Below are 23,523 nucleotides of genomic sequence, written 5' to 3' on the forward strand. Positions count from 1 at the left end.
GGTAGTACAAGGTAAATCAATAACAGAATGCAGAATGAGGTGTCACAGTAAAGACAAAGTGCAGTTCAGATAGACAGTAAGGTGCAAGGCCACAATGAGGAAGATTGTGAGGTCAAGAGTTCATTTTATCATACTAGAGAAACATTCAATAGTAAGATAGAAAACACAAGGAAATCTGCAGATGCTAGAATTTCAAGCAATACACATAAAAGGGTCTCGGCCCGAAACATCGACTGTACTTCTTCCTAGAGATGCTGCCTGGCCTGCTGCATTCACCAGCAACTTTTATGCGTGTTAATAATAAGATAGAAGTTGTCCTTGAGCCTGATTGTATGTGCTTTCAGGCTTTTCTATCTTCTGCCTGATGGGAGAGTGGACCAGGGTGGGTGAGATCTTTGATTATGCTGGCTGCTGTACTAAGGCAGACAGAGTCCGTGGAGGGGAGGGTTATTTGCTGAGCTGTGTCCACAACTCTCTGCACTTGCTTGCACTCATGGACAGGCCAGTTGCCTCACTAAGCTGTGATGCATCCAGATAGGATGCTTACTACAGTACAGCAATAAAAAATGGTGAGTGTAAAAGCAACATGTCAATTCTTTTCAATTTGGTCAATTTTGTGAGCTGTGAAAGCATAGCAAGGTGGCTTGAGGAACTGCCATCAGGACTGCATGTGACAGAATCCTACGCTAACTCCTCAGTGCTGGCCACTTGCACAATCTGAATCCCCATTGTTTCACAAAATTCATTCCTCCAGCTGCCTGGACTCCACACTCTGGCTCAATTCTTTAAAAGTTTTCAATAGGTAACTCTTTGACCAAACTTTGAACATCTGTTCTGATATAAATATAACGGACTTCATGCAATAGAGAGTCCAATTTTCCTCATGCCAGCTCTCCCCACTGTTCCATTCACCTCCCTATTTGGCCAAGCAGCAAACAGAATGCTGGAGGAACTCAGCAGTCAAGCAGCATCTGCAGAGGGAAATGAACACTTGATGTTTTGGGTTGAGATTGTTCATTTAGGCCCTCCAGGTTCCAGCATCTGTAGAAAGAGAAGGGGGAGGGGAACCAGAGGGAGGTGATGGGTAGGTCCACCCTGATTACCTTCCATCCATATACATCAAAGAATAATTTGCAGCAAGTAATTCACCTACATTGTCTTTAAAAACCATTCAGACCTCAACCATAAATGAGTATTACACCCAAAGATTTTGGTTAATTTAACCAAAAATTTTTATTTGGGAATCACATGCTCCTTCTTTCCGAATACAACCCAGAAAAAAGGGAAATTGGAAAGCATAAAAAATTTAAAATTTATAAACTGAAATGTTAGCAGTTCTAAAGTATTCATCCCCCTTTGCTCAGTACTTAGTTGAACCATCTCTTACAGCTATTACAGCCAGTAGTCTTTTTGGATAAGTCTCTATTACCTTTGCACAACATGATGGAGCAGCATTTGCCCATTCATAGAACATAGAATAGTACAGCACAGTACAGGCTCTTCGGCCCACAATGTTGTGCCAACCCTCAAACCTTACCTCCCATATAACCCCCCCACCTTAAATTCCTCCATATACCCGTCTAGTAGTCTCTTAAATCTCACTAGTGTATCTGCCTCCACCACTGACTCAGGCAGTGCATTCCACGCACCAACCACTCTGAGTTAAAAACCTTCCTCTAATATCCCCCTTGAACTTCCCACCTCTTACCTTAAAGCCATGTCCTCTTGTATTGAGCAGTGGTGCCCTGGGGAAGAAGCGCTGGCTATCCACTCTATCTATTCCTCTTATTATCTTGTACACCTCTATCATGTCTCCTCTCATCCTCCTTCTCTCCAAAGAGTAAAGCCCGAGCTCCCTTAATCTCTGATCATAATGCATACTCTCTAAACCAGGCAGCATCCTGGTAAATCTCCACTGTACCCTTTCCAATGTTTCCACATCCTTCCTATAGTGAGGCGACCAGAACTGGACACAGTACTCCAAGTGTGGCCTAACCAGAGTTTCATAGAGCTGCATCATTACCTCGCAACTCTTAAACTCTATCCCTCGACTTATGAAAGCTACCACCCCATAAGCTTTCTTAACTACCCTATCTACCTGTGAGGCAACTTTCAGGGGTTTGTGGACATTTACCCCCAGATCCCTCTGCTCCTCCACACTACCAAGTATCCTGCCATTTACTTTGTACTCTGCCTTGGAGTTTGTCCTTCCAAAGTGTACCACCTCACACTTCTCCGGGTTGAACTCCATCTGCCACTTCTCAGTTCACTTCTGCATCCTATCAATGTCTCTCTGCAATCTTCGACAATCCTCTACACTGTCTACAACACCACCAGCCTTTGCATCGTCTGCAAACTTGCCAACCCACCCTTCTACCCCCACATCCAGGTCGTTAATAAAAATCACGAAAAGTACAGGTCCCAGAACCGATCCTTGTGGGACACCACTAGTCACAACCCTCCAATCCAAATGTACTCCCTCCACCACAACCCTCTGCCTTCTGCAGGCAAGCCAATTCCGAATCCACCTGGCCAAACTTCCCTGGATCCCATGCCTTCCGACTTTTTGAATAAGCCTACCGTGTGGAACCTTGTCAAATGTTGTCAAAACCTTCTTGCAAAATTGCTCAAGCTGTGCCAGTCGACATTTTGGGCCAAGACCCTTCATCAAGATATCAGGTCCCGATGAAGGGTCTTGGTCCAAAATGCTAACTACATTCTTTTTCATAGATGCTGCCTGGCCTGCTGAGTTCCTTCAGCATTTTGTGTGTGTTGCTTGGATTTCTAGCATCTACAGATTTTCTCTTGTTCAAGCTGTGCCAGGATAATTGCAGAGCAGCAGTGGACAGCAATCTTGAAGTCTTGCCAGAGATGTTCCATCAGCATTCTAACTGGCTACTCATGGACATTAATTTTCTTTATTTGAAGCCACTCCATGGATACTCTGGCAGTGTGTTTTAGGTCATTGTCCTGCTGAAAGATGGACTTCCTCCCCAGTTTAAGATCTCTGGCAGAAACTAGTAGGTTTTTATCCAGGATCTCTCTGCATTTAACAGCATTCATCTTTTCATCAATCCTGACTAGATTTCCAGTCCTTGCTGCTCGAAAGCATTCCCATAGCGTGATGCTACCTCCACTGTACTTTAAAGTAGAGATGGTGTTACCTGGCTAATGTGCAATATTATATTTACACCACACCTACTGCTTAGTGTTGAGGCCAAAAAGCCATTTTATTCCCATCCGACCACAAGGCCTTCTCCCACATCTTTACAGTGACGCTTTGGAAAGTCTTTATGGACAAGTCTTTATGTTATTTTTATAGCAGTACATGTGATGTGAAGCTAATATCGTGTGGGTACGTACTACCATCCTGACAGTTCAATTTTTGAATTCTTAGTTTTTCATGCTTTACGTAGGAGGAAGCATTGGAAAGGAAGTATAGTACTTAGGAAATTTCTAACTTGTAGATATCTAAAAAAATGTATTCTTGTTAGGTTATATTTATTAGATAATTGTTCAAAAGACATAAGGGAACCATCTAAAAATAAATCCAAAAACCGTGAAATACCCTTAGTCTTCCAAATTTGAAAAGCACGATCCGTAAAAGAGGGAGGAAAAAATGTTACCTAAAATAGGAATCGCTAACCCAAATTGATTAAGATCAAAAAATTTTCTGAATTGAAACCAAATACGTAAGGTATATTTAACTATCGGGTTAGACACCTGTTTAAGGCGTTTCAAATCAAAAGGAAGAGAGGAACCTAAAATAGAGCCAAGTGTATAACCCTGAACAGATTGTAATTCCAATGCTACCCATTTAGGAATGGATAGTATATCCTGGTCAAGTAACCAGAATTTCATATGTCGAATATTAATTGCCCAATAATAAAATCTAAAGTTAGGTAATGCTAAGCCTCCATCTCTCTTAGCTTTCTGTAAATGTATTTTACCCAGTCTCGGGTTTTTATTTTGCCAAATAAATGAAGAAATTTTAGAGTCGACTTTGTCAAAAAAAGATTTACATTTTAGATACTATAATTAACCTTAATCCATGTCAGAAAGGTGCATCGGCTATGATTTATAATATTATTATGAAACTTAGGAAAGCTCCATTTCATAAGATTAGGGTAGATTGGGAACAGGAATTGGGGTTTATCATTTCCGTGGATGACTGGGGGCAGATTTTACAATTAGTCAATACTTCCTCTATCTGTGTTAAACATTCCCTAATTCAATTTAAAGTTGTTCATATCAGTTGTTCACAGATGTCCAAAGATAAATTAGCGCGCTTTTATTCTCATATTAATCCTTTTTGTGATAGATGTCCGGGGCAGATAGCCTCTTTAACTCATATGTTTTGGTCTTGCCCTACTCTGGAAACTTTTTGGAGAGACATTTTTAATATTATCTCCAAGGTATTGAATATAGATATCTCTCCTCACCCTATTACTGCTATCTTTGGACTACCTAAAATTTCCAGTAATCTTTCCCCTTCAGCCCGTAGAATGATTGCATTTCTTACTTTAATGGCGAAAAGATGTATCTTACAACATTGGAAAGAGCTTAATGCTCCAACTACCTTTTTTTGGTTTTCTCAGACGATATTATGCTTGAATTTGGAGAAAATTAGAAGCAATCTTTATGACTTCTCATTTAAATTTGAACAGACCTGGAGATCTTTTATTCAATATTTTCATTTAATGTAATATATACCCTTCTTGTTTTTTTACTGTTTTTAATGGAGGTCGGGATTGAGGACGTGATTTTAAGTTTTTTAACTCTGTTTGGTTTCAAGTTAGCCCATTGCTTTGCTTTGCTTTTAGTTAGTTGTACGGTGGGTTTTTTTGGGGTTTTTTTTTCCTTTTCTCTATTGATATATATATAAAAATTAGTATACTATTATGTTACCTTGGTACGTTATGTTTAAATTACATTGTTTGTAGTATTTTTTTTGTATTAATATCTTCTGTAATTTTATTATATTCTAACAGTGTATTAGAGCCTATATGGCTTACCTTTTTGTATACTTATTCAATAAAAAGATTTAAAAAGAAAGAAAGAAAAAGTTTTTCATGCTTTACAATTTCTCTGGTTTTTTTTGGCACTACTTTTGGGGAAAAAAGGAGTATGTGATTCGCAAATAAAAGTTCTAAGTTAAATTAATCGAAATCCGTGGTTGTAATATTCATTTATGTGAACAAAGAGTTGGGGGCTGAATACTTTTTCAAAGTACTGTAACAGCACATCTTTAGGATGTAAAGGGAAACTGGAGCATCCAAAAGAAAACCCACAGACAAGCAAACTCCACACGGACAGCATCTGGGGTCAGGATCGTGCCAGGGCTGCTGGAATTGTGAGGCACCAGCATTAACTATTGTGCTTCCTGCCCAATATTCTAATATGACAAAGTGCAATTCTATTCCTCCAATAGTGAAGTTCATGGGAAAGTTTCAGTACACTGACTCCTAAGGGAGAAACTACAGTGGCAAACTACTAGCCTTTATCAGGCACAGGGTACAAAACACTGCCCCTGTAACCCAAAAGGTTTGCCGATCAGAAAGGCATCCGCTAACCGAGTTTTCAGAAGATGCATCCCCAGCAGCAGACAGTAAATCCACCCCGTCAGTCTCTCAAATGTTCATTCGTGTGCATGGGCTGTACATAAGTTGGGTGTTCATAATCAAAATCAGGTATATTATCACTGACTTGTAGGACATGAAATTTGCTGGTTTACAATAGCAGTACTGTGCAAAGACAAAAATTACAATAAATTACAACATAAATAAATAGTGCAAATAAAAAAGGAATAATGAGGTAGTGTTCATGGATCGTTCAGGAATCCAACGGCTAACAGGAAAGCACTGAACTGTGGAGGACCTGTAAAGCCATGCAAGTTAAATTCTTGGCCCATGCATTCAAATGCAGGAGTGCTTAACTTACTGAGGGATGTCAGCAGGCAAATTTTTTTGCCGTTGAACTCTACACAAAATCCAAAAGCAAAGCACATATTTGGTGAGAGCCACCATCACTTATGCTGGACCCTGATCATGACTTCTGGTTCAATTATATCCACTTCAATGGGGAGGCTACAGTTATGAGCAAGAAAGGGGGAATAGGATAATCTTTTTAGTTACTTAATTAAAAAGTATGACCTTAATGACGCGATCCAACATCGTCTTAAATGCACTGGAACAGCTTTTGGATGTCTCCGAACAAGAGACTTTCATGATGGTGACATCCGAAAAGACAGCAAAATGTTAGTGTACAAAGCAATGGTAATTCCAATGTTCCTGTATGTATCAGAAACCTGGACAACATACTGACAACGTCTGAAGGCACTTGAAAAGTTCCATCAACGCTGTCTTCGAAATATCTTAAATATCAGCTGGGAAGATAGAAGAGCCAACGTCAGTGTGCTAAGTGAAGCAAAAACAACAAGCATTGAAGCCTACGTCATCAAGAACCAACTAAGATGGAGCGGTCATGTGGTTCAGATGAAAGACAAAAGTCTGCCGAAACAAATCTTCCACTCCCAGCTTAAAGAAGGCAAACATAAAAGAGGCAGACAACAGAAGCGACTCAAAGACATCTTAAAAGCCAACATGAAGAAATATAACATCGACATCAACAATTGGGAAACCAATGCCAAGGACAGGAAACTCTGGCAAGCCATCATCCGAGAAGGAACAGCAATTTTCGAAGCCAACAGATGTGCAGAATTAGAAGAAAAGAGAAGAAAATGGAAAGAGAGGCAGCAACAACCAAAGCCCGATCTGCCATCTGGAACTACCTGTCCTGAATGCCGAAGAACTTTCAAAGCCAAAATTGGACTCATAAGCCACTTGAGAGCTGATAAGTAGATCAACAGAACGAAGACCACCATCCTCGACCTCGAGGGATAGCCACTAAGATGATCACTGGAAAATAAAATCTGGTACTTTAAAGGGCTTTTCTTCATTTATTGTTAAAAGATTTCAGTAATTTTAAAATGTTTCAATTTTATGCCCCCATGTTTATCTACCTCTGCCTTAAAAATATTCAAAGACCCTGCCTTCCGCAGTCCTTTGACCCCGGCCCTCAAGAGAAAACAAAATACCAACTCATCTTAAGCAAATGACCCCTCACTTGTGAACAGTGACCTTAGCTCCAGATTCTTCTTCATATGTCCATATCCATCCTGTTAAGATCCCTCAGGATCTAGTATGATTCAATCATGTATGCCCACACTATTCTAAAATCTAGCACAGACAAACCTAGCCTGTGTGATTTTTTTTCACAAGGCAAGCTGCCCATTCTAGACAGTGGCCTTGTAAACCTTCTCTGAACTATTTCCAACATTGTACATGAGCTTGAAATCCCACACCACCAGCTTCAGGAGCAGTTACTTTCCTGCAACCATCAAGTCCTTAAAATGACCTGCCCAACCCTAAACCTACCTTTGCAATGAAACACTAAGAACCACCTTCTGACTATGTGGATGTGTCTCTGTTGTGCATTTGTGTTCCACATTAAGGTCTAGTTCTCGTTTTTTGTTTTCTTTGTTTTTCCCTCTCCCTTTCCAGACTTGTATACTTTACATATAATTGAAAAGATCTGCATTTTCTGTACCTATATGTTCACCATTTGTATGTTTCCTTCTAACTTACCCTATCTAAAATGGCTAATTTAATATATTCCCAAATTATACAATATTTTCCAGACCTTTTCCTATTCACTTAATTGATCCATATCCCTTTGTAAGCTCCTTGTATCCTCATCATAACTTGCTTCCTATACATGTGTTGTTAGTAAATTAAATTAGTAAAATAAAGCAGCCCAAAGATAGATAGATTCAAATTTCAAAGTAAATTTATCAAAGAACATACATGTTACTATATATAACCGTGAAATTCAGTGTCTTGTGGGCATTCACAGTAAATACAATTAACACAATAGAATCAATGAAAGACCATACCCAACAGGACAAACAAACAATGTGCAGAACACAAACTGTGCAAATACAAAAAGAAAGAAAAAAATAATAATAAATAATTAAGCAATAAATATTGAAAATATGAAATGAAGAGTCCTTGAAAGTGAGGTTATAGGTTGGGGGGGAACAGTTCAGTGATGAGTTCAGTAATGGGGTGAGTGAAATTATCCCCTCTGGTTCAAGAGCTTGATAGTTGAGGGGTAATAACTGTTCCTGAACCTGGTGATGTGAGTCCTGAGGCTCCTGCATCTTCTTCCTGATGAGAGCAGCAAGAAGAGAGTAGGAGTCCTTGATGATGGATACTGCTTTCTTGTGACAATGCTCCATGTAGATGTGCTTAATAATGAAGAGGGCTTTATCTGTTATGGACTAGGCTGTATTCATTACTTTTTGTAGGCTTTTCCACTTAAGGGCTTTGGTGTTTCCATACTAGCCCAATATACAACCAATCAATATACTCTCCACTTCACATCTAGAGAAAATTGTCAAAGTTTTAGATGACATGCCAAATCCTTGCAAACTTCTAAGAAAGTAGAGGCATTCCTGTACTTTCTTCTAATGGCACTTATGTATGGAACCCAAGGCAGATCCTCTGAAATGATAACACTGAGGAATGTGAAGTTGCTGAACTTCTCCATCTCTGGTCCCCCAACAAAGACTGGCTCATGGACTTTTGGTTTCCTCCTCCTGAAATCAATAATCAGCTCCCATCTATCTACAGAAATACAACCCATAGAACCTTCTACTAGCACATTTTGTATATCTGGCTAGATTTATCTCTCACTCCTCCTTCTTTGTTAATCTTTTTAGATTCTGTCCATTCGTTTTTAGTTGTCCCCTGTCCTAGGGCAATTAAATGCTTTTGATACTGCCTTTAACATGTTGGGTTATTTCCATGGACTTCTTTCTCATTCAAATTTAACCTGAATATTCTGAAAGATCCTCTGAAAATGAATGCCTTTATATTTTAACTTAATTCGCCTTTAGCTAGCTCTGCTTTCAAACCCTCACAATTGTCTTTTTTTTTGCAATACAGTACTAACCTTGGGACTATTTCATCTTTCCTTCAAACTGAATGCAAAATTTAATCATATCACATTGCATCTACCTAGGGGTGTGTTCACAATGGTGTCCTTGATTAATCTTATTTCAAGACACAACACTGGCTTTATTATCATCTGCTCTTAGCTTGGTTCCAGAACGTATTATAAGAAACATAGAAACATAGAAAACCTACAGCACAATAGAGGCCATTCTGCCCACAAAGTTGTGCCAAACATGTCCTTACCTTAGAAATTACTAGGCTTACCCATAGCCCTCTATTTTTCTAAGCTCCAAGTCTCTTAAAAGACTCTATCATATCCACCTCCACCACCGTTACCGGCAGCCCATTCCACACACTCACCTCTCTGCATAAAAAACTTACCCCTGACATCTCCACTGTACCTACTCCCCAGCATCATAAACCTGTGTCCTCTTGCAGCAACCATTTCAGCCCTGGGGAAAAAGCCTCTGACTATCCACACGATCGATGCCTCTCATCATCTTATACACCTCTATCAGGTCACCGCTTGTCCTCCGTCGCTCCAAGAAGTAAAAGCTGAGTTCACACAACCTGTTTTCATAAGGCATGCTCCCCAATCCCAGCAACATCCTTGTCAATCTCCTCTGCACCCTTTCTATGGCTTCCACATCCTTCCTGCAGTGAAGGAACCAGAACTGAGCACAGTACTCCAAGTGGGGTCTGACCAGGGTCCTATATAGCTGCAACATTACCTCACAGCTCCTAAATTCAATTCCACAATTGATGAAGGCCATTACACTGTATGCCTTCTTAACCACACAGTCAACCTGTGCAAGCAACAGACATCAAAGTCGCTGGTGAACGCAGCAGGCCAGGCAGCATCTCTAAGAGGTACAGTCGACATTTCAGGCCGAGACCCTTCGTCAGGACTAACTGAAGGAAGAGCTAGTAAGAGATTTGAAAGTGGGAGGGGGAGGGGGAGATCGAAAATGATAGGAGAAGACAGGAGGGGGAGGGATGGAGCCAAGAGCTGGACAGGTGATTGGCAAAAGGGATATGAGAGGATCATGGAACAGGAGGCCCAGGGAGAAGGAAAAGGGGGAGGGGGGGAACCCAGAGGATGGGCAAGGGGTATAGTCAGAGGGACAGAGGGAGAAAAAGGAGAGAGACAGAGAAAGAATGTGTGTATATAAATAACGGATGGGGTACGAGGGGGAGGTGGGGCATTAGCAGAAGTTAGAGAAGTCAATGTTCATGCCATCAGGTTGGAGCCTACCCAGACAGAATATAAGGTGTTGTTCCTCCAACCTGAGTGTGGCTTCATCTTTACAGTAGAGGAGGCCGTGGATAGACATGTCAGAATGGGAATGGGATGTGGAATTAAAGTGTGTGGTCACTGGGAGATCCTGCTTTCTCAGGCGGACAGAGCATAGATGTTCAGCAAAGCGATCTCCCAGTCTGTGTTGGGTCTCGCCAATATATAGAGGGCCACATCGGGAGCACCGGACGCAGTATATCACCCTAGCCGACTCACAGGTGAAGTGTCGCCTCACCTGGAAGGACTGTCTGGGGCCCTGAATGGTGGTAAGGGAGGAAGTGTAAGGGCATGTGTAGCACTTGTTCCGCTTACAAGGATAAGTGCCAGGAGGGAGATCAGTGGGGAGGGATGGAGGGGACGAATGGACAAGGGAGTCGCTTAGGGAGCGATCCCTGCGGAAAGCAGAGAGAGGGGGGAAAGGAAAGATGTGCTTTGTGGTGGGATCCCGTTGGAGGTGGCGGAAGTTACGGAGAATAATATGTTGGACCCGGAGGCTGGTGGGAGGGTAGGTGAGGACCAGGGGAACCCTATTCCTAGTGGGGTGGCGGGAGGATGGAGTGAGAGCAGATGTGCGTGAAATGGGGGAGATGCGTTTGAGAGCAGAGTTGATGATGGAGGAGGGGAAGGAACAAGTGCTACACATGCCCTTACACTTCTTCCCTTACCACCATTCAGGGCCCCAGACAGTCTTTCCAGGTGAGGCGACACTTCACCTGTGAGTCGGCTGGGGTGATATACTGCGTCTGGTGCTCCTGATGTGGTCTTCTATATATTCGCGAGTTCCAACGCAGACTGGGAGATCGTTTTGCTGAACACCTACGCTCTGTCCGCCAGAGAAAGCAGGATCTCCCAGTGGCCACACACTTGAATTCCACATCCCATTCCCAGTCTGACATGTCTATCCACGGCCTCCTCTACTGTAAAGATGAAGCCACACTCAGGTTGGAGGAACAACACCTTATATTCCGTCTGGGTAGCGTCCAACCTGATGGGATGAACATTGACTTCTCTAACTTCCGCTAATGTCCCACCTCCTCCTCGTACCCCATCTTATACACACGCATTCTTTCTCTCACTCTCCTTTTTCTCTCCTCTGTCCCTCTGACTATACCCCTTGCCCATCCTCTGGGTTCCCCGCCCCTTTCCTTCTCCCTGGGCCTCCTGTCCCATGATCCTCTCATATCCCTTTTGCCAATCACTTATCCAGCTCTTGGCTCCATCCCTCCCCCTCCTGTCTTCTCCTATCATTTTGGATCTCCCCCTCCCCCCCCCCCACTTTCAAATCTCTTACTAGCTCTTCTTTCAGTTAGTCCTGACGAAGGGTCTCGGCCTGAAACGTCGATCTGTACCTCTTCCTAGAGATGCTGCCTGGCCTGCTGCGTTCACCAGCAACTTTGATGTGTGTTGCTTGAATTTCCAGCATCTGCAGAATTCCTCATGTTTGAGTCAACCTGTGCAGCTGCTTTGAGCATCCTATAGACTCAGACCCCAAGATCTCTCTGATCCTCCACACTGCCAAGAGTCTTACCATTAATACTATATTCTGCCAACATATTTGACTTACCAAAATGAACCACTTCATACTTATCTGGGTTGAACTCCATCTGCCATTTCTCAGCCCAGTTTTGCATCCCATCAATGTCCCGCTGCAACCTCTGACAGCCCTCCACACTATCCACAGCACCGTCAATCTTTGTGTCATCAGCAAACTTACCAACCCATCCCTCCACTTCCTCATCCAGGTCATTTATAAAAATCACAAAGAGTAAGGGTCCCAGAACAGATCCCTGAGGCACACCACTGGTCACTGACCTCCATGCAGAATATGACCCGTCTACAACCACTCTTTGCCTTCTATGGGCAAGCCAGATCTGGGTCCACAAAGCAAGGTCCCCTTGGATCCCATGTCTCCTTACTTTCTCAATAAGCCTTGCATGGGGTACCTTATCAAATGCCTTGCTGAAATCCATATACACTACACCTACTGCTCTTCCTTCATCAATGTGTTTAGTCACATCCTCAAGTAATTCAATAGGCTCGTAAGGCACGACCTGCCCTTGACAAAGCCATGCTGACTATCCTTAATCATATTATACCTCTCCAAATGTTCTTAAATTCTGCCTCTCAGGATCTTCTCTATCAACTTCTATAGAAACCTTCTACATAAACTCCTTATCATCTGCCCAACTGCATTTTCCAGCCTGTGTAGATTAAAATTCCTCCCCTTGCAACTTTCAACACACTTGCTTTCCCCCCCCGCCCCAAAGTTCCAGTTGATGAAAAGTCATCAACCTGAATTATTAAATATGTTGTGTGGTATCTCCCCCCGCCTCTTTCCTCCCCACCCCCCACCCATAGATGCTGCCTGGCCTGCTAAGAACTTTGTGACTATTGTATTACTTTTTTGAGAAATTCCCATTATTTCCTCCTTTAGACTCCAATCTATTACATGGTTACTATTAGAAGGTCTGAGCCAGTGACCTCTTGACTTTATTATTTCTTATCTCCTGAATTTAGACTATCGCTTTCTACTAAACTAATACAATTACAAATGAAGAGCCATTCCTCCAATTTTTCATAGCTTCTGATCCTCTGAAATGCCATTGTGTTTCTCATTCAAAAGCATGTGCTCCATGACCTTCTGGCACAGTAGAGGGTTACAATGATGACCAGTCACATAAAGTTCTCTTTCCAAGTATCCTTGGGCTTTAGGATGTAAACCCAGACAATGCAGTGTGATGGGAGAAGAAGTGGCATGCCTCACCCAGCATAATCCAGCAAGTAATAGGAGTCATACAGCATGGACAATGGTTCTTTGACCCAACTTAGCCATGCCAACCCCACGATCCATTTGCCCACATTAAGCCTGTTTTCTCAACACCCTTCCTATCCAAGTAACTCTCAAAATGCCTTTTAAATTTTGCAATTTTATCCCACTTTACCACTTCCTCTGGCAGCGCATTTTACATAACCACCATGTGAGAAAAAACTGCCCCTTAGATCTTTAAGTTTTTCCCCTCCCAAGTACAGGGAAAAAGACCACCCACCATAGTAATGTCTCATAATTATATAAAGCTCAATGCTGGCGTGTGGCCAAGTGGTTAAGGCGTCGGTCTAGTGGTCTGAAGTTCGTTAGTTCGAGCCTTGGCTGAGGCGGCGTGTTGTGTCCTTGAGCAAGGCACTTAACCACACATTGCTCTGCGACGACACTGGTGCCAAGCTGTATCAGTCCTAGTGCCCTTCCCTTGGACAACATCAGTGGCATGGAGAGGGGAGACTTGCAGCATGGGCAACTGCTGGTCTTCCATACAACCTTGCCCAGGCCTGCGCCCTGGAAACCTTCCAAGGTGCAAATCCATGGTCTCACGAGACTAACGGATGCCTATAAACAAATTATATAAACCTCAATGTAGTATTCCCTCAGCTTCCTCTATTCCAGTGAATTGTATTAAAACTGCTGTAAACTAAATGGGTGATATGGTTATATCTGACCTTAATGTAATTTATGAAACATATTCTGCAAAGTTCCGTATATGTGTACTTAATACAGTCACTCACTCCTTAACTGAACTATTCCCACAACCTATGGCCTCTTTTCAAGGATTCTAACTCATATTCTCAATATTTATTGCTTATTTATTTATTAGTCCTATCCGTAATAACAGATCATTTGTTATATAATTTGTGGGTTTCTAATTCTAAAACTGGATCAGCCTTGTATTTATAGTAAGGTACATTTTCTTGTACGAGTTTGCACTTTAAAGAAGATTTTGGTGAATGATGTTTGCCACTTGATTGTGCCTGTGTAAGTAATCAGATTGAGTTAAACTGCTGCAGGATCCTGTAATGTGGTGGATTGTTTCTGGTTCCTCTTGGCATTTTCTACATTTATCATCAGGTGCAGCAGGCGATCAAGATGGTAAATGGAATGCCGGTCTTCATTGCTAGATGAATTGAGTTTAAGAGAAGGGAGGTTATGCTGCAACTATACAGAGTACTGGTGAAGCCGCATCTGGAGTACTGCATGCAGTTCTGGTCTCCTTACTTAAAGGAAGATATACTGGCTTTGCAGGCGGTGCAGAGGAGGATCACCAGCTTGATTCCAGAAATGAGGGGGTTAGACTATGAGGAGAGATTGAGTTGTCTGGGACTGTACTTGCTGGAATTCAGAAGAATGAGAGGAGATCTTATAGAAACACATAGAATTATGAAAGGGATAGACAAGTTAGAGGCAGGAAAGTTGTTTCCACTGGTAGATGAGACTAGAACTAGGGGACATTCTCTCAAGATTGGGGGGGGGTAGATTTAGGATGGAGATGAGGGGGAACTGCTTTTCCCAGAGAATCGTGAATCTGTGGAATTCTCTGCCCAATGAAGTGGAGGTTATCTCAGTAAATATATTTGAGACAAGGCTGGATAGATTTTTGCATAGTAGAGGAATTAAGGGTTATGGGGAAAGGCAGGTAGGTGGAAATGAGTCGATGGTCAGATCAGCCATGATCTTATTGAATGGTGGAGCAGGCTCGATGGGCCAGATGGCCTACTCCTGCTCCTACTTCTTATGTTCTTATGATGTTTCGGGGTTCTGCCAAAGGATCTTGGCCTGAAACGTCAATTGTGCTTTTCTTCCCATCAACGCTGCCTGGCCTGCTGAATCCCTCCAGCACTTTGTGTATGCTGCTTGAATTTTCGACAACTGCAGATCCTCTCTTGTTATCATTTAACTACTATTTGAATTAATTGCTTCAGTATAACTGATAAAGGAGTATATTATTATTATTATTATTGTTATTATTATGGGAACTTTTTCTATTTGCAGGGTTTGTCCTTTGCACAGAGGTTGTTTGTCTGTCTTTATTGTGTGCAGTTTTTCATTGATTCTATTCCATTTCCTTGTATTCACTGTAAACTCCCTCAAGAAAATAAATCTCACAGTAGAATATGGTGACATATACAGTATGTACTTTGATAAGAAATTTACTTCAATCTTTTGTACATTTATTGGTTGTCAGTTTTTTTTGTGTATAGTTCTTTGTAAATTTTATTTTATTTCTTTTTTCCCTCTAAATGCCTGCAAGAAAATGTATCTCAAGGTACTAAATGGTCACATATCCACTTTGATAATAAATTCACTTGAAACTTTGAAACTATTTTGATGTGAATACACTCTCCCTCAATGAACTGTTACATTGGAGATTCTGATACAGTGCACTCTTAAGGTTGTGAAGTATATCCTTGTTGCATCCTACATCCAATGCTGCAGGATGCTGGCAATAGCTGCTTAAGTACTAACTTTTCATTTCCAACTACTAGCATACTTTTGAAGATTAATATATTTACAAATGAAAGGAGACACAAGAGACTGCAGATGCTGGAATGTGGAAAAAACAAATAGCCTGTTGGAGGAACTCATGTGGTTGAGCAGCACTACTGGGTTTCAGGCCAAAACCTTGCACTGGGAGAGTGGAGAGGTAAGGTGACCAATATAAATAGGAAGAGTGGAGTGGTGAGACAAGAGGCCAAGTTGACTGGTGGACTGAGGAGGGCTGAATGACATTAGGTTGGATGCAGCCAGTGGGGTTAGGTGACAGTGGTAGGTGATCAACAGATACCTCTTCTCACCTTGAATCTGACTCACCACTCCCATTCTTTACAATGTCCGCTTCACCTTGCTGCAGGGTTTTCACCTGAAACGCTGAAAATTCTCTCCCCCCCCCCCCCACAAATGCTGCTCAACATGCTAAGGTCCTCCAGCAGATTGTGTGTTGTTATCAGATGAAAGAGTTTTATCAAGATATGTAGGATTGCAATATGAAGAGCAGCAACTTGCATTTACAGAGTCCCTTTACAATAAAACCTACCATGTTTCATTTGAAAAATTACATTAGGGAGTTATTGGCCAAATATTTGGTAAATGATAAGTACCAGAAAGTGTAAGTAGAGAGATTTAGGAGGGGAAATCAAAGTTTGAGGGTCAGGTAACATCACTGAAAACTGGATGAGATACCAAAATTGGAGGAGCATAGATAGCTCCAACGACCATCAGAGCAGAAGAGGTTACAAAGAAAGGAAAGGATAGGCAGGGGCTTCAAGAGAATTATCAACGAAACACATGTAACGGCCATGAAAATGGCAGTGTATTCAGAGCATGTCCTCCATGAAACCCCAAGCTTAATGGATTAGTGCCCATATAATGATGCAGCTCAGTCAGCGTCACTTCCTGGTTATAGTCACAGTCTAGCCTGGCAAATTGAAAGTGACAATAACAAAGCTCCACTGTATTAATTAGTGACTGATCGTCTCTGCTTGATCGTCAGTGGAAGTGCTGTAATGACGCCTCCTGACCTAGAGGGTCACTATCTGCCAGTAGAGCATGTCCATATTACAATAGATGAACAGCTGCGCTCTTTAGCATTATTTTGTGCATTAAAGAGAGGATAAAATTCCTCATCAACTTCTGCTTTAAAGAAATAAACTAAAAGAAATGCTGTAAACACAGCTGGATTAAAAAAAAACAGAAAATGCAATCTCCTGTTGTGCTATTGAGTTATTGTGAAGTTCCACATATGGTACTCACTGGTCAGCTATGTTTTTTTTCTGCTCAGTTGTATTAAATTTTATGCCATAAAATTAAAACCATTTTCTTAGTTAGGTATATTTTTGAGGTAGATTGAAATAAGCATTTTACCATTTAAACAGACTTTTTAAAAAACAGTCACAAATTGTATGTTTTGAGCACAGCAGACAATATAAAAAACCCTGCTGTTATCACTAGCAAAGTGTTTACACACTAGGCAATGGAAACAAATGGAAGAAGTAAGAAAAAATAAACACACACAATTTTAAGAGTTAAATTCCCCATTGTGAGGCACTGAAAGTTAAAGTGAAGAAAAGAATTAACTTTGGAGTTCTAAGGGGTTAATTTTTATGAAAGAGGATTACAACATCATTTCTCAAATAGCTCTTCTTTTTTGAAATTGCTGATTTTTCAAGAATCATTATGCTATTTAAACATTTTTCAGGCCTGCCTATGTCAGAGATGCTCATGTAATTTTCCCCCTATGCCTTCAGCTGAGTCTCATCAAGCCAGAATTCTCAAGTTATCATAATGCACACTGATGAGGCCAGCTGAGTCATCGACAACACCACTGTGAGGGCTTCAGCCTTGCTTTAAATCAGGCCCCTCTCGCTCAACCCACATGTTCGTTACTCACAGGCAAACTGCCATTTCTATCCTTTCCGCAAGATTAATCAACAGCAAGAGTGGGGGGGGGGGGGAGGGAGTCAACAACAAAACTTACCAGACGTCTAGCAAAGTCTTTGTTTTCTGAAAGAAACCCATATCCTGGGTGGACCTGAGACACAAAAAGGCAGAAGGGACATATAACATAATTTTTAAACTCCTAATTAATCTTAAATCTATCACCATTTATCTTATTCATCTCTAGAAACAAGGAAAGAAATTTTCATTGCATTGTTGGCCCCAGCATGCATATTGGCAATGCTAATGCTCATTGATTTTTTTTGCGCAATTAATAGTCTATAGAACAACCACTACAACAAATATTAAGGGGAAAATGCTAATTCCATGCTCAAGATTAATTAGATTTCTTTTATTAATAATAATGAATAAAAGTAAATTATGAAATGAACTCAAGTTACTCCCTGGTGTGAAAGGCTGAATCCTGCAGCCACCTGCAGGATCAGTAACAGGCACTGCCAGATGCTACCGAGCCTTTGATTTCCAGTAGCAATCAAGCTTGCAATTTAGCTTGAGTCATAGGAACTAAACTGGAAGAGGATATTCGCCCTTTTACAAGTTCTGCTGTTTCCTGAGAAATATACAAGCAGCCAGCAATGGGTTTTAAGCACATTCATACTCACAGCTTGGGCACCGGTCTTTTGAATGGCTTCCATGACGGCATCCAGGTTGAGGTAGCTTTTGTTGGTGGGGGCTGGTCCAACACAGGAAGCCTCATCTGCCATCTTAACATGAACCTGCAGGAACAAAGAGAAAATTCAGCTTCAATGAGATATTCACAAGTGAAAATAATTAATTATATTTTACATTCATGCATTCTCTTAGAAAGGAGACCTTGACAGATTTTGAATATGTTAGCATCGACAGTGAACTCTGCAGTATCTACAAAGTAATTTTAAAAATCTGCAAAAGAGTTTTTAAAAATTCATTATTACACAATATAACTCCAGGCAATTGTTTACTTGTGACTGAAAATATAACAAATGACTCACAAGACATAGTATTTTTTGAAGTGAATTTTAAAAATATAGCCAACTATTCTGTATAGCCTCGATATTTAATAAAATTGTACTGAATAACGAATACACATGGCCCATTCTATGCAGACTCCCCAGGATGTTGGAGATAATTAGAGTGAATTCAATACAGAGATGCTCCAAATGTCCCTGCACAGCATCAGGTCAGCGACATACACAAATTAAGGCCAATGTCTAAAGAGTTCAATATCGTTTCACCTGAACCGGAAAATCTAGCGAATTATTTATCCAGACAGCCACTGACTCAAAAAGTTTCACCCACTCCCATATCCGTTCTTTGCTAGGAGAAAAGAACTGAGGGAGCACAGAACATTGTCCAATTTAATATTGTTGGCCTGCGACAGTATAATGCTTCTTTAGATAAACTTCCTGCCACGTGTGCAGCCCGAGTTACTATTAAAATTTTTCAAAAATTCAAATAATGTCAAACTTAGTGCTATTTTATATGCCTTTGCTTTAACTACAGAGATTTCTGCTGCTCATAACAGATACAAAAATATAAATGTGCTTGTCCATTGATTGTAAACAGTGCAATTTATCCCATGTCACTTGAAATCTGATCAGTTTGTATGATTTATACATTTCTGTCTGCACCTCTGAGGCCCATGATCAAATACAGAAAGAGTATAAATTGCATTGAGTTTGCCTCAGTCCAGTTCCTATTGGGTAAAGGGTGTCATGCATGGAAGGTGGTGGTGTTGTTCAGTGCTGTGTCAAGTCGTTGTCGACTCATGGTGACCCTGTGGATAGTATAATTGCCCAAGGGTTTCAGGTTTTCATGGCAAGATATGGAAGTAGATGCCAGGTCTTCCATGCAGATACTGCTGCTGCCCTGGTTGGGACCCAGCCGAATTCAAACTCCGAACCATCCACCTCAAAGTCCATTGCGGATGCCGTGAAAGGTGTTATCACAGCATAAGCATTTACCTTCAATAGAACAGTAATTCATAGTCATACTTTATTGATCCCAGGGGGAAATTGGTTTTCATTACAGTTGCACCATAAATAATAAATAGTAATAGAACCATAAATAGTTAAATAGCAATATGTAAATTATGCCAGTAAATTATGAAATAAGTCCAGGACCAGCCTATCGGCATTGGGTGTCTGACTCTCCAAGGGAGGAGTTGTAAAGTTTGATGGCCACAGGCAGGAATGACTTCCTATGACGCTCTGTGCTGCATCTTGGAGGAATGAGTCTCTGGCTGATGGGAGACATTGACCAAGATGGCATACAACTTAGACAGCATCCTCTTTTCAGACACCGCCGTGAGAGAGTCCAGTTCCATCCCAACAACATCAACAGCCAAATCAGCTACAGTACATTCACAACTTTAAATAAACTGCAAGTATACAGTGCCTTTCACAACTTTGGATCACTCCAAAGAGCTTATCACCTAATAAACTATACTGAAATGTAGAAACTGTTGAAAGTAGAAAATTTGCCAGCCAAATTACAGTTAGGTTCCAAAACAGCAATGAGATAAAGTAGCAGCAAATAATCTGTTTTGTTTTAATGAAACAGAAATGTAAAGATATTTCAATATCTGGTTTGTCTTTTTCATCAGTTTTGAAAATATCTGTATTCAACACAATCTTCTTAATTCTAATTGAGGATCAACAGCAAATGCTGGACCTGAACTCTTCAGAAATGAATATTGTTCTTCCTCTTAACTAAGGCAATGTAGAATTGTTTATCCCTGTTGTTTCTTCAATTTCCATGTCAATGTGGTACATTTGTTACACCTAAGCCTAGTTAAATACTCTAAAAGCCTACATCTAAAACGTTAACAGCCTATAACTTAGATTTAAGATGTTAATAGAGGTGCAACATGTAAAAAATGTTTTTATTTCTGTTCAATTTTCCCATATTTCTCATAACTGTTCTTCATTTATTTATAGTAGAGTCTAAGATAAATACTTACAAATTGGAATGCCAGATTAGAAAGATTCAAAATTCAATAGAGAACACAATGCTTACCAACTTCTCAAACTTAACATTTGAAGAATGTTTAGGAAAGAAAAGCTGGTGCCATGTTGACATCGTGTAAATATTGGAAGTAAATATAATACACTTGGTATAGTGAAAGCAATGTTCCTTATTGTCTAGAGCAGGGGTTCCCAACCTGGGGTCCATGGACCCCTCAATTAATGGTAGGAGTCCATGGTAGAAAAAAAGGCTGGGAACCCCTGGTCTAGAGAGATAGAAAGGACTGCAGACGATGGAAATCTAGAGCAATTCACAAAGGAGCTAGAAGAACTCAGCAGGTCAGACAGCATCCAGGAAGGGAAATGGACAGTCAATGTTTTGGGTCATCGCCTTTGAGTATCAATCAATCAGGCAGTGATATGCCAGCTGTGCCCTTGAAGCCCTGCGGAAAAAGGTGGTGGTGCATCCTGTTGGATGGTTTCCCCAAGCAGTCTTTTAACACCTTATCACTAGAACCATCAAACGGGCACCACAGCTTTGTTTGCCTAGTGGCATGAAGGATCCCCTCTATCATATTCTTCAAGCACAGCCAGAGTCTCCGTGCTACCACACACTACCCTCAAGATGGCTATACTAGGGATGAATCTGTCAGCCACTTTCTTGGGAACTAGATGTATACAAAGCTCCGGAAAGGAATGCAGTGATCTTAGTCAAGTTACATCCTGTGCAGGGCTCTGTGTTCTACGGGCTGCTCATCTAGAAACACCCCAAGACAAACATCAGCTACATCCAAGCAATAAAGAGCCCAGGCTTAGAGCATCAGAATACAGGGTATTTAGGATTCAGAGAAGAAATATCATCACTCAAAAGATGACGAATCTTAGGAACTCTCCCCCTGCAGGGTTATGGAGATAGTCAATGACCATTCAAAATAGAGACTGATAGACTTCTGAATAATAAGGAAACCAAAGAAGATAATGATAGGGCAGGAAAATAGAACTGAGGTAGTTTAGCTGTGATTTCAATGAACAGCAGAACAGACTCCGAGGGCCAAGGGGTCTAATCCTGCTCCCAACTTGATTTCTTCCTGTTTTCTTTGACTGCTTCTCACCCATACACTAGGGAATAGAAGAAGGGTTTCATGGTTCTCCGGTCTGTGTGATTTCATTTTACTTTCTTGATGACACAAACAAAATGCTGGAAGAATTCAGCAGTCCCGGCAGCATCTATGGAAAAGAGCACAGTCGATTTTTGGGTTGAGACCCTTGTTCATCCGGAACAAGGTTGCAATTACAGTCAGCCAGCAGGAGGCAGTGGTCAGAGAGGAACATCAGCCATAGCCAGTGGATCAGACTCCAAGTGAATGGAAGTCTATTCAAAATTGGGCTTGTGAATGACACAAGACAAACATAACCTCTGTTGGAAGATTATCAACTCAGTAAAAGATGCCTAAAACCTACTGGTCTTCCAATGCAACATGACCATGACTGGTGCAAAAGACCATAAAACAGAAGAGCAGAATTAGTCCATTCAGCCCATCAAGTCTTCTCTGCTACAGTCCATGTTTCAGGATTATGTTAAGGGATGCACTGCCAGAAAAGCCGTCTGGGATAAGCCACATTTGAGAGTTCTGAACCCATTGTGCAATCAGGGACTGTAGACAGAGTTTGAAAATATCTGTTTAAAGAAGGCATGTAAATTAAAACTGATGTCAAACTGATTTGGTGGAATGATGAGGTTTCTAGGGAGAATGGAAACAGGAATGCATTATATTATGTATTTGCAAACCTTATATACAAGAAGTATTTTTGAAGTGAAAACATTAAATCCCTGCTCAAATGGTGGTGGCTGTGAATGAGGAGAACAAAAGACACAAGATACTACAGGTGCTGGCATCTGAAGAGACATCTGTTGGAGGAACTCAGTGGGTTGAAGACCACCTTTTTCCTGGGGGGGGGGGAAGGAGACTGAGAATTGATGATACTTCAGGTCAAATCCCTGTATCAGGACCCAACATTTCGGCACAAAATTTCTTCATTCTGTACCAACCCCTCTTCCCCTTACACATACACATTTGATGCACAACTTAGCGACACCCTCCAGCAGATTGTTTGTTGCTGAGGGAAAAGAAAATTGGTTAGTCATTTTTGCTGCTATCTTGTAGTGGCTGGTAAACAGTAATGCAGATGTTGGGTGTATCAGAACCAGGTGACCGTAATACTCTACGGTTGAACATACAATGTAAACCTTTGGATTTATCTTGTACATCAATAATCTGTATTTTTAGGACATTCACACTGACACACAGCCTGACTTCAGTCGATGGTTTCAGAAAATTGATCAAAGAAATATAGAAAGCACGAAAGACATGCATCCAGGTAGCGGCTTTAATGACATCAAGCAGTACAAATTTGCTTCACAGCCAATGAAGTGATTTGAAAGTGTAGAGCAAGAATATTACTCTTTATCACAGGAGTAATTGTAATCTGGACTGAGAATCCTTAGGTAGAAATTGCCTTTAGTCACATGATAAATGTACAATCTAGCAGTAAGTGCACATTGCAGAGGTTCAGGAATCCATTGAATCCAATCAACATAAATTTTGGTGAGGGAATACAATGTGCAGCTGCTGTTATATTAGCTATCCTTTTTCCTTACTGAAGATAGGGTGGTGGGAAGGAGAGATAAAATGACAGAAGGCATGGTATTACAAAGCTAATAGTGCAGGGAAAGAAAGAAGTTGGATCTGCACCAAGTTCACAAGATAAAGAGAATCATTACCAGCATCTGCCATCCAAGTGAAATGTGGTTCACAAAAGAACAATAGGAAGTAGGCATAAGAGTTGGCCATTCACCTCTTCAAACATGCTCTGCCAATCAATATGATTATGGATGATCATCCAAATTCAGCAGATTATTCTAGTTTTCTGCCCTTATCTCTTAATATTGTCCTTTCAGGATCTTATACGTTTTAACAAGGT

The 23,523-nt window shown here is 41.0% G+C and overlaps 1 protein-coding gene across 2 annotated transcripts in view; it reads right to left on the bottom strand.

Annotated features, from left to right (window-relative positions):
* The window catches only part of pcca (propionyl-CoA carboxylase subunit alpha), a 489,189-nt gene that overhangs the window by 325,637 nt on the left and 140,029 nt on the right, over positions 1 to 23,523 (bottom strand). For both annotated transcript variants that reach the window (XM_063048382.1, XM_063048383.1), the window contains exons 5-6: positions 18,199 to 18,312; positions 17,616 to 17,669 (exon numbers count right to left, since the gene is read on the bottom strand). In XM_063048382.1, coding sequence (XP_062904452.1) covers positions 17,616 to 17,669; positions 18,199 to 18,312 — 168 coding nt within the window. The remainder of the gene's footprint in view (positions 1 to 17,615; positions 17,670 to 18,198; positions 18,313 to 23,523) is intronic.

Source organism: Mobula hypostoma, chromosome 5 (assembly GCF_963921235.1).
Source record: "Mobula hypostoma chromosome 5, sMobHyp1.1, whole genome shotgun sequence".
Taxonomy (NCBI): Eukaryota; Metazoa; Chordata; class Chondrichthyes; order Myliobatiformes; family Myliobatidae; genus Mobula; species Mobula hypostoma.